Raw genomic sequence first — 18,610 nt, forward strand, 5'->3', positions numbered from 1 at the left:
TCCTTTCTTCAAACGCCATGTATGGACGTGTAACCCGGCTAGGCCTAGCATATTGACTAATTGGTTTTGATCCAGCAGGTTACCAGCCTCAGATATTCAAACATCATATACTCACATGGGCCTGTAAATACACTCGTTCACATAGGTTAGTAAATACCTCTGGGGGTCAATTTTTTATGAATGCCTTTTATGAGATTAGCTACCTGACATATTTTAACTAATCTTTCACCGATCAAAAAGTTCTTTCCTCTGGTCAATAGACCTATTAGTTGGAACTAGTTGATGGTGAAATGACATTGAATGATATTTCTTACTAATTCGAAATAACTAGACTTGGGAAAAGTTTAAATGTTTTATCTAGTTAGATTCATGTGAGTCAAAATCAAAAATACAGTACGAACTCCGTTTCTCCAAGGAGGAAAAGTCAATAATTTCAATAATCAGTCACCCATATTAGAATGAAGTTTCAAAATGACAGTACTCTGGAAAAGAGGATAGAGAGAGAAGTACAATGACATACTACACAGAAGTATAATTACCTGGAATGGTGTGGAAACCAACTCCTTGGCCAAGGAGCTGGAAGGGTCCCCTGGGAAAGATCAGGTGACAAAGACTTCAGGACAGGTTTCAGGACAGGATTCAGGACAGAATAGATGATCTCTTCTAGATTCGACGCCTGCGTTGCACCCCTCTCTGACACTATCTTCCTCCTCGATTCTTCCGCGATCTTCTTCAAATGATTTGCCTTATTTCCCTCCTCGATTCTTCCACGATCTTCTTATAATTATTTGGAAAAGTTCTAAGTCTGCAAATCGATTCTTCTTCAGCATTCGTTCAGCTCTCAGACAGCATCCCGGTCTCTCAGCATCTCAGGATCACTTCGTGTTCTAACTATCTAAACTACCTCAATCATACCTTTCATGGTTCATGTACCACCCATCAATGTTCCAACTTTATGAAACTCCTAATTCTGATTGGACAGGCAAGGGGGGATGATCATCACACCATGCTAAGTTTTATTAATTTTCTTTGGTTCTTTGTTTAATGTTCCCGCCCCTTAATTCTTATTCCCAAGCTTTATTTCCCACCCGTATTCACATCTTCATCAAATAAAAGTATACATATGACATTAATTTCTATTTAACATTCAGGATGTCCAGCAGGTTCCCAGGACATATAACAATGATGGCCTTGGACGGGTTTCAAAAATGACATCATGGCTTCCCGCCTTGTTATTACTGCACCTGTGTGAAAGTCACGTGTGGCATGGACTTCTGTCTCACTTGGAGGCCCAAATACGAACTGATAAAGAGGTCAAAAGGAAACATATTAATTTCAAAATAAAATGATTTCACTGTATACCACCTATCTCTACTCTATTCCCATTTACTGATAAAAGCTGTTCCCGCATTAGCAATTAGTAAATAGCTTGTTTTAGTTTCAGCAAAGCAGATGCTTAGCATGTGAGCTTTCAAGCGGCCATTTGTGGAGCGACTGCGCAGGTGCAGAAATTTCCCTCCAAGCAAAGACTCATAATACTGGGTTGATGCAGTTGACGCATGCGCAGTACAGTTTCCCGCGTTAGCAGCCATTTTAAGTTTCACTCGGGTTACTTGTTAGTAAAACACGTAAGCAAGCTTCATCTTTACTAAAATGTAATGTGGTACATATTAATTTACACGATACTTTATTAGTACAATGTTACGAGTTATATGAGAGGATTGCATCCGAGGAAGTCTCTTTTATACAGGTCCTTGCTCCATCAGTTTGCATGGTGCTATGCTATGTTATTGGCATTTTGTGGAATTACCATCGGAGACCAGAGTCAGATTTACCTATGATGATGTTTTATCTGTATAGTCATATTTTCACGCAGGGTGTTATGCCTCATTCTTTCCCCATTGCTTTTGGAATGATAAGGCCATTTAAAAAAAGTTCATCTCAGATGACGTTTGATATTTCTTGTGGATTCACATATTGGCCAAACCATCGAATCTTCCAATTATATTCATAAAAATGAAACAGTGAGAGTTAAAATTCAAAATAAATATAAATTTCATGGTTAGAGACAAATGTGGAAGTGACATTTATACAAGCTCAAGCTGCCATGTAATGCCAATCAAATGTCAGTTCTTTGTGTCTTTAACTGTTTCCCATGAGTATTGAGATACTCACATATTCTTTGATTCATTTTGTTTATAATGTATATTTTAAAATTCAGAACTCGAAGCTGCAGCCAGTTTTCAATTTAATGAGATAATTTATGATTCTCAGGAGATAAGTGCAAGTTTTATAAACCTCGCTGGATACCGGTTAAACTGTGAGCAAATACAGATGACTTTTGCAAACACGAATCTCTTACTGTGTACATAAAAGAACAATTGCTGAATGTTTCAGACAGTTAATTCCACTGAGATTGCCTACGACAGCTGAAATGTAATATTTGTACAGCATGGTTTTCAGAAAACCGTGGCAGCGCCTATTTTTCTATTCCAACTGAATTTCATTTGTTTTGTGCATTTAATAACAAAATACATCAAAGATATTGAACACAAGAGATCCTTAATCTAGTTCATTTTTTACATAAATACAAAACTTGTTTTTTTCACTGTACAGTTGTACCCAACGTAATTTAGATTAGCGATATTCACACAGTTTATGCATCATATTTTGACTACAAATTCATCTTTGCCTGTCAACAGTTTTAAACAAAATCAGGGTTCTCGGTTATCTAATGACATTTGTTCTTCATACAAAATCTGTGTAGCGGCCATGAAAACCCTAACTTTCTCACCAAATGCAACTGCCCCAGTCCCCTGGAATATATGCCGGTGATGCTCACTGGCAAAAACCAGCTCAAATTATACACAGGGAAGTTCATTATAGTTAACGAGCCATGTCACAGAACAATGTTGTGCCTCCAGTACTTTCATTTGTTGGTACTATCGTCCATATTAAATGGATCGATTTGTGTTTGTAGTATTTGAAGATGACATTGGTAAATTTGGCAGTGATATTTTAATTTGTTAACCTTAATTGGCAGACTCCATACTATTAGCAGGATGGTGTAAATAATAAATGAGTCAGCTTTGTTATCTAAGTGGACTAATATATCACCTGCAGAAAGCTATGTTTATTCACATGATGACAAATTCCCAATTCTGATGAGCCCACCCATCATTTCATCCTTCTGAGGTTGATAAAATGAGTAAACCTGGGCGGAGTTCGTGAAATTATGCTACGCGGAACTCCGCTAAGTGCGAAAAAACTCTGCCGGCCTAGGCGGTGCTCCGCAAGTGGCATAGTGCGTTGAATAAATGCTGTTCATGGTGATTTGCAGTGCCAGGTTTGTCTGCACTGTGCAATCATCGCGAATAACACAACGCAGAGCACAAGCGGGCACTGCTTCCTTTCTGCCACTCGAGTAGATTTTTACTCGAGCGGCAGCTTTCTTAACGCGAACGGACAGTTTCTCAACGTGAGCGGAGTTTTTCAGAACTCCATGAGGTCCGCGTAACCCTGAGTGCGGAAATCGACGCAAACTCCGCGATTGGAGGGGCGTTCTCTGCCCATACTTAAAAATGAATACCATTGAGTTGTGTAGCAAGAAAATGTTATGTAGCACCAATATGTCCCATGAGGTGAACATGTGCTTTACAAATGCACGTTATCCAATGTGTTTTTCAATGCTTCCTCAATACATAATTGAATTGAAAGAAATCTTACAGGTTTTAACACCAACAGATTAAACCACAATCAACACATATCTGTTTACATGATAGTCAATCCCGCAGACAAATTCGAATTTCGTCAACATTAAACTGTTTATGAGCTATTGGCTCCGATTTAGAGATCGGTGAACAGTGTACTCCACCACAAACATGGTAGAATACCCGTACTGCCAAACTGATGGTCCATCCGCTTTATTTAGAGTCTGGTAGACTGTCATGTTTCACAAGGGGTGCCACCACTGGCTCTGCTGTTGGAACTCTTACACCGATGGCCTGATGGACTTGCGCCCATTGGTGTAGTGTAGAATAAATAAGGTAGATGAGGCTAAGATAGATTATAGATGCTGATCGTTGGTAGGACTGTACAACAAAGTGTGTGTGTGTGTGTGTGTGTGTACAGATATGTTTGTGTTATCCATAAAAAATAAGGTGTTCTTTCAACGTAGTCTTGAAGGAGGTGTTAATCAAGACAGAGGGAAGTTCTGCAGGAAGACATTTTGAGTGCTGTGTGACAGTATATGAAACGTACAAACCTCCATGCAATCTACCAACATGCGCATAATTTATTTTAAAATAACTATAATTGGGGCAAACCTTTCCTATGTGTTTGATCTCAAGCTGAGAGGAGTCTGTCCTTGTCTTGAAAACATTCTTAATATAAGCAATTTTGCAACAGATATCAAACGCAAATTCTGACTTTCCTCTTGGAGAACACATGAAAGGCAATGTCTAGTAACAAGAGGCAAAAGGAACAATCTTTGGTGCAGGCAGCAGACAGAACAAGGGCAGAGCAGAAGAAGCAAAGGCTTTCATCATGCAGTCAGTGGTCCTGAAAGGGATAGCTCCTGGGGTAAACACAGACATCTATATGTATTTGTATTTATTGAAGTTTGAAGCCCGTCTGACAGAAGTGGAAAAAGGCAGAGAAACAAAGCAAAGCAACAGGAGAGCCAAGTCAAACAGGAGATTTCCAGCAATAAACTGATGAAGAAGTAGCAGCCAGAACATGCTCCAAAAAAGTAAACAAAAGTAGCAGCCAGAACACTAGTCAACAGCTTAATATCTCACTTCTATGCACCCAGTCTCCTCCTCATGTACAGAAAGGACCCTGCTTACAACTGTGACAAGGGGAAAGCAGCACAGGAGGGCTTTAATTTCTATTAACCGCAGAATAATTTATGAAGATGCCACTTTGTGTCCCCTTTCATCCCATCCCAAGGCAGTGCATTGCTGAATTAGGCAGGGGGGAGAGGCACAATTTGTGGCATTTAAAAAAATATATATATTTTTATTTTACAGAGTTTTATATAGCGCGAACTTGACCCAAATCGGGTATCAGAGCGCTTTACATAAAACCAGTTGCATTACATGAGGACACATTCATTTTTCTTAGGCACAAGGAGATTAAGTGATTTGCCCAAAATCACAGGATGTTCAGCGTCAGAATGAACGGGAAATGAATCATTATATGTTGCATGGAGGCATAGGAATGCCATTATATTAACATTCTTGTTAGTAAAATCAAACGTATAAATTGGACACAGAGGAAGAGGAATGATTATGCCCTATATCATCAGTGGTACAATTTTAGGTGCCAAATACATGTACAGATGGGGCAATTAAAAGTGGTGACGGCGGGAGGAGGAGCAAGATGGCGGGTTGACTACGCCACGGAGCTGCAGCATCTTGGAGGTCCCTGCTATGAGCTACATTCGTATGGGAACTGGGTCTAATCTGATCGTTTAGTGCGGTGTCATGACCATTTAATCAGCCTTACAGACTCTTCTTGGCAAGTTAAAAATTGAGGCGTCACGACGGAAGCCTTTTATGCACTAATTGAAACTGATGCATCAACTCTATAGAGCATTACGGCGGTTGCTGTGGGCGGCTCGTATTGCGGTGCCGACGGTGTTCAGGTGGTCGGAGCTCCGCCTGCCTGGAAGAGTGAGATTTGCGATCTTTGCTTCCCCGCTGTATCCAGCCCTCTACTCTTCAGACGTAGATACCGACAAACACTTGGGTTTCTTTACCATGGCTCCTAAAACAATAGCACGGGGGGCCCGCACTGGGCGGAATGCTCAAACTCAAGCGGCAGCATCTGTGGTTGTCTCCCAGGGGAATTTAGCCTCTGCTGCAAACAGGTCTGAAAACAACGGTGGAAACAGTCAGAAACTTTTCCCGCCTGAGAGACCAGCATCAATCTCTGGTAAACTGTTGATTCGTCCTCCCTTGTTTGTTGCCTTAAGTGATTCTCGTCTCGAAAAGGAAAGGTGTTCTTCCGTTGGTAATAATACATCAGTTAACGTAAACGCCGACTCAGGGGGCTCTCCTACATTGGGATTATGCTCTGTTGAGCCTGTTGTGCCTGATTCCGCTCAGACTATGGCTGCTCGGACTGATACGAGCTCGTTAACTCTCGGCTTCCCTGGTGTGGGTAAAGTGACAACAGAGGTGTCTTCGAATAGTCAGGGGGAGTCTTTACCAGACAGGGGAAACATTAATTAATCTAAACATATTGAACATGATTTAGAAGGCACTGTTATTTTAGAGACCCCCAACAGTATTATAGCCGATGTCTCTCACAAAAAAAATACCGTGGTGACTTCTGCTCCTATTTCAGCTGAGTTAGACGGCCTTAGCCCAGGATCACAGGTCGCTCCTATTGATGAAAATGAAACATTAAATAAAGAGGTCATAGAGACCACGGCAAACCTGGAAGATACAGCTACCAGCTTTAACAATGAAGAGGAGGAATCTTATGAGGAGTTAGAAACTCTGTCGATTGCGGATTTTGTCAAAAAAACCACGCGTAAAAAGGGGAAATCTAAGGCTAAAAATAAGTTTAAGCAGGGTAAAACTCTGGTTATTTCCAAAGTCTCTACAACCACCCCAGAATTACGTGGGAGGCCAACAGTTGATAATAGTCCACTCCGTAAATGGATTCAGGCTAACGGGAGGGTGAAGAAAATGGCTCTACGACTTTCTGGTATTAATTCACTAGTTGGAGGTCAGACAAAAGAACTGTCTCCAACTCAATTTCAAACACAAGTGGACATATCAACATCTTATTCGCCGTCTCCCACTCACGGTCTTACTAATGTCTCACCAACAGTTCTTAAATCACCGTGTGGGCTTGACCCTGTGGCCGATGTCACGACACCTGTAGGGGATGAGTGCTCACCTTCAGGTTATGAACCTACTCTCAAACAGTCTCTAGCCCCTACTGCGGTGAGCTTCACTGTACTTGTTTTGCCAACTACTCCTCTTGCAATCGATATTGATAGCCCTGGAAAACCGCATCTTCCCTTTAATATTATTTTACAGACTTTGACTGATCAACATAAGGAAACGCAGCAGCACTTCCTTCAATTAAGGGAAGATAATATCAAGTTACAGAACTCCATGCAGGATTTAAACAACAAAATTGGAGGAGTTGCGCAGGATTTGGAAACACTACAACAAAGGGTTCTGGTTGCCGAGGAAATGACTGCTAGTAATCAGACTGCTGTTAACAATCATCAGGAACAAATCGGGTGGTTGCAGGACAAACTGGAAGATATGGAAAATAGACAAAGACGTCTCAATCTTAGACTATTTGGTATACCTGAAGGATCTGAAGGGGCTGACCCAAGGGCATATGTTGTACTATTATTTCAGAAGGCTTTGCCCGATCTTTCGGACTGGGATTGGGACTCCCAGCTTCAGAGAGTCCATAGATTGCTACCTTATCCAGCAAAAAGGGGGAGTAAATTTCCACGTCCTTTTTTGATTTATTTTGGTAATTTCCTGCTAAGACAGGCGGTATCATTAAAAGCTAGGCCTAACTCCCCGGTTGTAATTGACACTATATCTTTTTTTGTAAGATCTGATTTAAGTAAGAGCACTATGGATAGACGTTGGAAGCTACGCCAGCGTATAGACCCATTTAAATCCTTGGGCGGTCAGGCTTTTTTACAGGAGCCTGCTCGCCTAAAGGTGATTAATGGGGGGCGTACATATCTATTCACAGATGAGAAGGAGGCAGAACAGGTGCTCTCAAAACTTACATCCTAGAAGGGGTGTTAAAGGAAAAGGTCTTAGTGCCAAAGATTTTTGTTTCTTATGATGCTGTTTATCCTATATGTATAGCAACAATAGTAGATAATTGCTGATTTAAAAAAAAAAAGAAAAAGAGGGGTAGGGGTCGGTGAAATGGTGGAGGGGGGAGAAGAAAAGCGAAGAAAAGGGAAAAAAAAAGGAGGAAAAAAAAGGGGAAAGAAAAGGAAGAGAAATAATAATCCACGGTCATGACTTTATTAAATATTAAACTGTACATAAATAAACAAGCATATGTAGCTTAGCAGGTTGATCTCCTTTGCTGCTGCTTTGCAGGGCTGCCCATCCAGCGGCAGCAGGGTATAAGAGGGTTTCCTCCTCTTAGGGACAGGGGGTGGGGTTCTGGGTGGAACCCCCTTGGGAGGGTTTGTAGGGGTAGGTTGGGGGAAAATTACTAAAATGATCAGGATGGGAGGGAAGTTATTGATAAAAAAATATTTTTTATTTTTGGAAACAATACATGGAACTGCAAAAGAATGGACGGGTGGGCGAAACATGTGTAGCTGATGTATAGAATTAGATGTATGGCATGGAACGTTGCAGGTCTTAACAGTAGGAATAAAAGACGACTTGTTTCCGAAGAACTTAAAATGTATAAGCCTCAAATAGTTTTACTCTCAGAGATGCATATTACTTATAAGGACCGCAAGCTTCTTGGGCAACTAGGATATGATGTGATGGTGTGTTCTGAATGTAATACCCCAACTCGAGGTGTTGCTATTTTAAAACAGAAAAGGTTAAACTTAGAAATAACTAAAACAAAGGTTGACAAAGGTGGGCGATGGGCCATCGCTCAACTATTATGGTATGGCAACAGCTATACTTTCTGCGTATTTTATGGCCCAAACATTGATGATTCTTCTATCATAGATAGGTTAAATATAGAATTACTGGATAGTAGTGGTGAACTTATGATAATGGGGGATTTTAATTTCATCATGGATTATGATATAGATACTACCAGACACCGAGCGTTCCACAGGATGCGCCGCTCTCGAGCTGCCGGTATTGAACTTGGACGTATCCATAATTTGAAAGATGCATGGCGTACACTATACCCTTCTGTTGCTGGCTTTACTTACTTTTCAGCACCTCACCAACTATGTTCAAGAATTGATATGGCCTGGGTTACGGACAATATTCTAGCGAATAGCTGTATGGAGATATGTCCAAGGGTGGCCTCAGATCATAACCCAATTATACTATTGTTTACTACCCTACAGAATCGGCAGAAACCCAGGCCATTTACATTTCCCAGACATTTGTTATCTAATAAGGACTACATAATACAATTAAAGGCTCACTTAATGGAGTTTATTGCAATTAATCTAAACTCAGCTTCATCTAGTGTAGTCTGGGATACTTGTAAAGCTAGTATACGGGGGTTCACTCAGCAGTTCGTATTGAAACAAAACTCACTATACAAACTTGGTTGGGATACACTGGTTAATGCAGTTAGTATATTAGAAAAGCAATTATCACATGCATTGACCCAGGGATCCTCAAATGTAGCAGATATATGTCAAAAACTTGCCAGCTCAAAACTTAAAATCAAAACTAGGCTTATGGAGAAAAATACGATTAGCCTACATAAATATCATCTCTCTCAATATGAGAGTGGCGATAGGATAGGCAAAATTTTAGCATACAAAGTTGCTGATGATAGATCTAGAACACTCATAAAAGAAATTAGGGGTCAAAACAACATGATATATACCCAACTAGAACAGATCCTTGAGCAATTTGTGGCATTTTTTAGTGCACTATATACCCCAGAAGCATACCCGGCCATGAATAGGATTCAAGAATATCTAGACTCTAACCTAACTAAGGAAAAGGAGACTGAAGAAATTGAGTTTTTGTCTGAAAATATCACCGAGGCAGAGATTAGACTGGCTGTTGCCACGCTACCTACAGGTAAAGCTGCTGGGGAGGATACTATCCCACTAGAAATTTATAAATGATATATAGAGGAACTATTACCATTATTTTCTACTGTGATAGGCAATATAGGAATCACTGGGAAGGCACCTAAATCATGAAATATAACAAGGATTGTCTTTTTTCTTAAAAAAGGCAAACCAGGAGACCAATGTGGGTCATACAGACCCATCTCGCTCATCAACGCAGACGCTAAAATTTTCGCCAAGGTTTTGGCCACACGATTAGCTCCACTCCACTTCACCTGGTGACTCCTCAACAACATGGCTTTGTTATGGGGAGAGATACCACCGCCCATATCAACATGGCCATCACTGCATTTGATGTAGCTGGGATTAGCTCCACCCCACTCGGTATGATACTCTTGGATGCTGAAAAGGCTTTTGACCGTGTGGGGTGGGACTGTCTTTGGATAACATTGACAACTATGGGGTTTAACGGTCAATACCTTAAATGGCTACAGGCTCTCTATGATCATCCAACAGCTAAGCTTAGCTATGCTGGGATAACTTCAACTAACTTTACAATCGCTCGAGGTACACGACAAGGGTGCCCTTTATCACCCCTGCTATTTGCGCTATCTTTGGAACCTTTCTTATGTGCTTTACAGGTTCATCCCAATATTATTCCATTTAAATATGGTTTGAATTTGCTAAACATTATGGCTTATGCTGATGATATAGCGATTTACTCAACCAATGTAACAGAAGCTATATCGGGAATCATTGAGGAGGCCAATAAATTTGGGACTGTATCAGGTTACAAACTTAACACTCATAAAACACAGGTTATTTTGAATTATAAGTCACCGGCTCCGGTTTTAGGTATGTGTGGAACAGCTACATATCTTGGTGTCATAATCTCTTCTAATATTAATGAAATAATGTTCCTTAATTACGAGGCTCTTCTTAAAGAAACTGTCATTACTTTAAAAAAGTGGCAGAAGGTACCTCTTAGTATCTCTGGTCGGATTAATTTAATCAAAATGAGTATACTACCCAAATATCTGTATCTATTCAGGTCCATACCACTCTTGGTTAATAATTTTTACTTTAAACGGTTAGATGGGATCCTCAGTAGTTTTATATGGGGTTATAAGAAGGCCCTAAGATCAATTACTTTGCTTAAATTGCCGCTTAACCAAGGAGGGCTTAACTTTCCTGATTTTAGATTATATTTTTTTTCAGCTTTCCTTAGTCATCTCCGTAGTTTGTTTATTCGGAACAGGCAACAATATTTTTGTTATCACTTTATGTTGAGCGAGGATTCTAATATGTTTCTAGCTAAAGTGAACGATCCAAACTACTTCAAGCGATTGAAATTGAAGACTATTAGAGACAGTGTTAAAATCTGGCAACTTATTTTAACTAAATGTAACACTACGTTTTTTCATCCTCAACTATCTTTATGGGCGAACCCTGGCTTGCTAGGAATATTTCATGATGGGACATTTAAAGCTTGGAATATGGCTGGAATAGAAACACTTGGTGATTTATACGGTAATGACGGCTTTATGGCATTTGAGACATTAAAAACACTCTATAAATTACCTGAAACTTCATGTTTCAAATACATCCAAATTTATGATTATCTCATACGCAAAATGAAGCTGATAAATATCTTAGACTCTGATATTTGGAAATGCTTCTATTCTATTAAGGCTAGATCACTTATTAGTGTGGGATATAGAAGTTTAATTTCTTATAAATTAGATGACTGTGGGAAAATAGCGGAGAAATGGAGAGCAAGATTAGGTATAAACATCACTGCTAATCAGATCTCTGCCGCTCTCTGCAGCTTCAATCGCTCTATTCACTCTTCTAGCTTGAGGATCCAACAATATAAAACTATTTGCCAGCTATACTATACTTCAGAAAGAATTTCAAAGTGGTCCAGTAACAACTTGAGTAGTGAACGGACTAGATGTCCCAAATGCGATTTTATAGCCGCAAGTTTGGAATGGAACATATGCTGTTTACGTGTCCTGGACTTACTGAATTTTGGTCGAAAGTGAGCCAGGGGTTAGCCCAGATACTGCTTCAACCAATAATCCTTAATGCAACAAGTGTATTGCTTGGTATACAGATTTCAAATAATCCACAAGCAGACCTTATCAATATTTGAATTGGATGTGCTAGATTGATAATAGCCAGAACTTGGATTTTAAGCAATCAGCCCCATGTTATGGAGTGGTGGATTCTTGTTAAAGAAACATACATTATGGAATCTTCTCTCGCCAAGATTAGAGGTGCTAAATCCTTGCAGAAGATAGAAAGAATTTGGGGATCATCGTTCATGTGAAAGAGAAGGGGGAAAAAAGAGAAGGGAAGAAAGAAGGAGGGAGGGGAGGGGGAAGAGGAGGAAGGAGGAAAGGGAAAGAGGAAGGAAAAAGAAAAAAGAAAAGATTTTTATTTATTTTTTCCTTTCCCTTCTCCTGTGTTTTTTTGTTCTTACTCTCCTTTTGTTCACAGTTTTCTCTTACTTTAAAATGTACCTGCAATTTTTGAATAAGTATAATATGTTCGATGGTAAATTTTGAATCTTGTATTCCCGCCGTTCCTGATTCAATGTAATTTGATTTGTTATATTAGAATTTGCTATGTATCTTGAACTGATTTGACGAAATGACCTCTTGTCCTGATAATAATAAAAAGATCTAAAAAAAAAAAAAAAAAGTGGTCTGATTATAAGGTATGGTAAAGTCGCACGTGCCAGACGACCGATTTTAATAATCTGGAATGGGAAATAACATGGAAAAATGGGTATTATCTAACCATTTCCCCATGTTTTCCTGAACTGTATTTCATATTCCAAGCATAGTTCCACCTGACGTTTGGAGGTAGATTTGACCCCAGGAATGCTGGGAAACTTGTAATCGCATTTCATCTGAATGTTGAAACAACCATCAGAAAAGACCTATCTATGATGCTAGGCAAGAAAAAGCATAATACACCATATTATTTTCTCTAAACTTGAAGGAAATCTGAAAAAAATAACCCTAGAGGACAAGGAAGCAGACAAATCTAAGAAGTCACAAGGAAATAAAAGGTTATCTAATTCCCGGACGTGACTTCCAAGGAAGCTGTATTCATGAAAACATCACTTGTCAAAAGAGGTCACTAATCCCTGGTATCACCTAAAAAAGATCAAATCCGTAGAATGTACAAACTTAGATCAAGACATAACCAGAAGATTCCAACATGATTTTGTAATTCTGTATGAAAAAAAGCTTTTCAAAATGACTGCACGTGTGCGCATATGTACAGGCATAGGTGGCCATGTTTGAAAGTTGTTTCCCATATAATTTCCAATGCATTAGGTCTCGCATTTGTTAGAGTTTAAGCTATTGGCAGTGTAAATGACAATTCCTTTTATTTATCTGTTTTGATAATTAACTCATAAAAAAAAGGCATTGTCATTTACAATGCCAATAGTTCAAACTCTTATAAATGTGGGACCTATTCAAAGAAGCAGCCGCCATTGTCCCTGCTGGTCGGAAGGTGAAATCACACAAAATCTGAATGTTGCAGGAAAACATGTTGTGCCTGCAGTAGGAGAAATTTATTAAAGAAAATAGTAAAGTATGCAAAAGCAAAGAAGCATTGCCAAAGTCAATAGAGGAGCAGCTGGATATCAACAGGCCAGACTTGTTCGCTAAACCCATTTTTTAGACATAGCCAAAAAGTCTGCAATTTTGATGTATTGCACTGACAGGAGCACTTACCAGCACTTTGCATATTTCTTCATTGAACACTAAAATTGCACTAAACCACTTTTTCTTAAATTTTTGTTTGCATTTTTGTATGTATTTTATCATATTGTTGTTTAGAAGTTAGAACTGTTGTAATGGTCGTTTGCCTTAAGATGATTTGTAGCTGCGATTGAATCTTGATGTGCTGAAGAAAATAAATCAGTGCACATGATATATTTAATTTTGTTTTTAAGGTTTTTTTATGAGAATTTCATGGAGTGTACCATCTGTCTCCATTATGGGTATTTATATTTACAGGGTTGGAATTAATAAGGATTTTGTGTTTTGATGTGCAGACTCACAATTATGTTGAGATTCTGTGAGTTACAAAGAATGAAAGTAGTTGATTAATAAAACCAGCTTACACAATGAACATTTGCCCACATTTGAGATCCTGGTAATGGACCACGCCCAGTATAGGAATGATATTTACTCAATATTCCCATATTGGAGTCAAGACATATTTTTAAATCACAGCCTGGTAAAGAAGGTCTGCAAACACATATTATTCAGAGTACAATGCTAAATAAAAATAGCGGGCCTGTACCACTAAGGTAACTTACATTTTTTAGTAACTTTGCTACTTTTTGGCTATTAGCAAAATTCCAGTGTAAATTTACTCCAAAAGCGTAACTTACTTTTTTCCACCAAATTGAAGGATCTTGGGGCTATTTACAAAGGTCACCCACACTTTTGAGTAATTTACATGTATAATTTACTCTCACATTTTTTTGCAACTTTTCACTCAGATTTTGTGTGTAGCCAAAAAGTAGTAAACTAACTCAAAAGTGTAAATTACTCAAACGTGTATGTTACCTATGTGAATCGCAATGGGAACACCTCACAAGGTTCCTGCACAACATGGACTTTCCAGTGTGGCACATGTTCTGCCCCCCTGTGTGCATCCACATATGTTTGATGCACAGGGGGGCCTGTACCAGGCCTTTCATAGCAGTGGAACAGCATTTAACAGCCTGTTGGAGAGGAAACTCATAATATGCTTGGAGGGACCATGGGTGTCCCTCCAAGCACATTGCGGACTCTGACTGCCGCTCTTACACCAGGGAATGGTGGTTACCTGGTGGAGCCGGCGGTCCTAGTGCCGTCTGACTGTCCGAATCGTAATCGGCAGTCGGCCCACCGGTGTGGCTGGATCCACCACCACGTGCCACCACAAATCTGGCGGTATTCAGACCACCAGACTCGTAATCTGGCCCAAAGGATTCAAAGAGATCATGTTTTAGGGTTAGGGCTCTTGGCATAATGCTTTTTGCTCATGATTAGAAAGCGATAGAGGGTAATTCCAAGCTGATCATAGAGGGCTGCTAGAAATCCTGAAAAATTTCTTCAAGTATGCCTTTAAGGGAGTAGTTCATACCTGGGGAGTATGCATTTTCTACTGCACTGTTAACAAGGTGAAACATAGGAGGAAGTGGAGATGTCTTCTAGCTGCACCTCAAACTCAGAATGAGGAGAACACAGTAAATACCCATAGCATGAGATCCATGCGTGTAGACTTGTATGACATCTTCTCAACTGGATGATGATTCTCAAATTTCTATTTTTTTTTCTTTCAGTCTCAACAGAAATGCATTGTGATCTTTGCATTGGTTTGCTGCTTTGCCGTCCTTGTTGCGCTAATATTTTCTGCCGTGGATATTGTGGGAGAGGATGAAGATGGACTATCAGAAGATAACTGTCAGAATAAGTGTCGGTAAGAGGTAACAACAAAACTTCTCTTTTGGGCTGTGAATTTAAATTAAACCCAGTGTAGTTAGTGCCACAGGAGGTTCAATGTTGTACTTTTTTCATTTTTAAAGAGGGTAACTTGTAATAAAACTAGAAAGCAGGTTGAATTTTTTTAAAAATTGGGAATATTTGCATGAGAAGTCATGTTAACATCTTTTAGGTAGGTGATAAGAAAAGGTGCATGACCTCTGCACTATTGCAGCAACAGATAAACAGTCAACACTGATGGATACAGGGACTTCCTGGTTCATCAATATGCACAGGGACTTCCTGGGTCATCAATATGCAATTTTCTCATGAAAAACAGGTGTAAAAATCATGAAAATGTTGAGAAGATTTAGACAGCCTCTACAACTTTGGGAAATTACACACTTTGCAGTCATTGTTTGGGAAATGCTTCCTCTGTTAGAGCGAAATAGAAACTGCAAGCATAAGTGCAAGGTCTTATTCAGATGTAATGCTCAGTTTTTTATTTCTGTCAGTGTTATTTGTGCATAGTGCCCAGCGTGACACTATTGTGGATTTGCAAAGTGTTTGACCTTTATTGGTGGGCATAGATTTCTGCAAAAAATGTTTCATATGAGAAATTGTCAGGTAATGTTGTTATAGGCTAATGCTTATGTTTTGTGCGTTTGTTTCTATTGCAACATTTTTCACTTATTGCCAGTGTTATAAAGCAGTACTTGGGTAAATGCAGTTACCATCATTAGCCTACACTTAATACTAAGCTCACTATCAGATACAGTCAGACTGTGAAGCACAGCAAAGTCATTACACAGAAATAAAAGTGCACATCGACTGTATCAATTAAAAAAGGAAAATATTTTAATGAAAAAAGAAGAGTGGCAAATACCAAAAAGAAGAGTTGATTAGGATTACTTATTAATTCTACACTAACCCATACTACAGAATGCCATGATTGGAAAATTAGGTTCCAGCCCTGCCCCTTGCCCTAAACCAAACCCTGCTTTACTGAATACATCCATTTTTGCTGCGTTTGGTCGCCATAGTGATTTTTTACGGTTTTCACTTCAAAATCAAGAGAATAATTTAGGGCGTGGTAGGTTGTTTGCCATCAGTCAGGGTGGTGGAGTACCTTAGATTACAGATTTTCACTCTTGCTAAAATGAGGGAAAATCTGCTGATTCTCCCACAAATCTAGCCACATATATACACTTCAATCACTGTGCAACATACACTCATGGACTATGAGATTTTATTTAAGGCTCCTGGAAGGGATAGTCCTGAAAAGGATTTTACCTCTTCTAACCAGCCAAAGCCAAGAATTAAACACTGGGTTAGAGTAATCATTTAGTCAAAGGATAGGGCGTAGTGCTCCGTTGGAGTCAATCTTCGCTGTACAAATGAATGTGCTCCTGTTGGCACATGTGATTGAAAGCGACCAAGTTCACTTCCTAATTTATGCAGATGACATATTTATTAATTTCCGACTCAACAAAGAGCCAGAGTACCAGACCAGTACTGCCAAATGTTTAAAACATTTACTATGGGTAAAAATAATTTCTTGGAGTGGGTGGACCAAACACAGAAATTCTGATAATATGACAGTTAGACCTCTACATACTACTGTTCTAATAGCTTTCAAGCATGGACCCTTCTCCTGTTACATTCCAAAAAGAAATCTGGGGTTATGTTTGTCACATGACATTCATTTCTAATTCATAACAATGCAGTTTTCAAGCAGTCGATCTCCATTTTACCCATTCATGTCCATCCTCTTTCATTACTTTTCCCAACTCTTGTGTCTTTTGCTTCTACTGTAACTTCAGGGGCTTTCTTAAAAGCGAAATGTTCCAGTACTGGCTTTCACTGTTGATCATAAGTAGGGGGTCATTACGATGACTTCATTGTAGCGGGGATTGGGACCACCTGCCTATCAGGCGGCGGTCCCGCACTCCACATACAATGCGACCGCCACCATGGCGGTCGCATCCGGCAATTTAACATTGTGGCGGGTGCTGCTGGCTGCAGCACCCGCCTCAATGCTAAAAATGCATGTTGTGCATTTCACTGCACTACGTGGCAGGCAACACGCAGTGCCTGCCACTCAGTGCACCACCACCCCCAACACATCACCGCCTTGAAAATGCTGGCTTCAGCCCGCATCGTAATTTGGCAGACGGTGCCTGCTAGGCACCGCTACCATTTTACGCATGCAGGCCGCTCCGCCAGGCAATCGCAACGATTGCCTGTGGCGGAAATGTGGAAGGCGGTCTTTGCATCGCCCGCGGTCACAAAACTGCTGTCCGATGGCAGAGGACCTGCCACCATACGACTGGCGGTGGTGGACCCTCCGCCATCATAATCACCCCCTCGGTTTTTCAGTTGTGATTCACGTATACATTATTTGGACATGGGCTATTAGAATCAAATAGAATGCTATTTGTGATTATAATACATCAAACGTAGGTCAATTGTTTTCCAGGACTCATGCATATTAGCATAGTAGTAGGTGAATCGGTAAAGGAAAGGAATGAAGGCAGAGTTTAATCTGCTTCCAAACTCAATGCCACTAAATCTGAGTTTTTCAAAGTCCACTAACACATGAGCAAACACCTACTTGTTGGTGACATTGAGGGTAAATCGGTCTCATTTTGTATTTGTGCTCTTTATTGTTGCTAAAGTTGCAATATCAAAAAGTAATGATTATTCTGCATTGATAATGGCCTTAATGTTTTATGCATACATTTTACCACCCTGTAAAGTACCTATAGGAATTTACTCCACTGACTTTCTTGTCTAAATATTGTACATTTGCTTACTGACATGGGTATTTGTAAAAGTTTCACTAAATGGGATAGCATAGTTTCAATAGAGTAATTGTTTCCATTATTAAAGTTTTATTGCAAAATTAAATGAAGTGTTCTGTAGTATATTTATTTAATGTGGCATTTAAAATAAATATATAAAACACATCTACATTATTATATATACCATAAAAATATTTGGTATAAGTATTTTTGTGTCAAATAAACTTTTTTATCTTTCCCTATATTATACTACGCAAGCCTCTCCGATGCAACTGCTGAGTCTCACTGTGATAAAGTATAGGGAACATTTCAAAAATGTATTAAGCTAAAAAATAAATAGTAAAATATTTGCATATTAATTATTAAAGTAAATTCATTTTATATATTCATTTCATATTTCGAACAAAAACGTAAAATTGTATAGCAGTATTAACTTAATTTTGAAATAAATCTTTAAATAATGGAAATATATTAAATTAATTAAAAAATATTTTTCTGAAGTTTATATCAAAAAATAAATTTCTAACTAAAGAAAATATATATTTAATATGCATTAATTAACTAATAAAAGT

At 39.2% G+C, this 18,610-nt stretch overlaps 1 protein-coding gene across 3 annotated transcripts in view; it reads left to right on the forward strand.

Annotated features, from left to right (window-relative positions):
* PLD5 (phospholipase D family member 5) overlaps window positions 1–18,610 on the forward strand; it is a 1,783,935-nt gene that overhangs the window by 708,405 nt on the left and 1,056,920 nt on the right. For 2 of the 3 annotated variants that reach the window (XM_085611414.1, XM_085611415.1), the window contains exon 2: window positions 15,096–15,239. In XM_085611414.1, coding sequence (XP_085467540.1) covers window positions 15,190–15,239 — 50 coding nt within the window. In that variant the 5' untranslated portion in view covers window positions 15,096–15,189. The remainder of the gene's footprint in view (window positions 1–15,095; window positions 15,240–18,610) is intronic. The other variant, XM_085611413.1, reaches the window with a different exon arrangement.

Source organism: Triturus cristatus, chromosome 6, assembly GCF_964204655.1.
Source record: "Triturus cristatus chromosome 6, aTriCri1.1, whole genome shotgun sequence".
Taxonomy (NCBI): domain Eukaryota; kingdom Metazoa; phylum Chordata; class Amphibia; order Caudata; family Salamandridae; genus Triturus; species Triturus cristatus.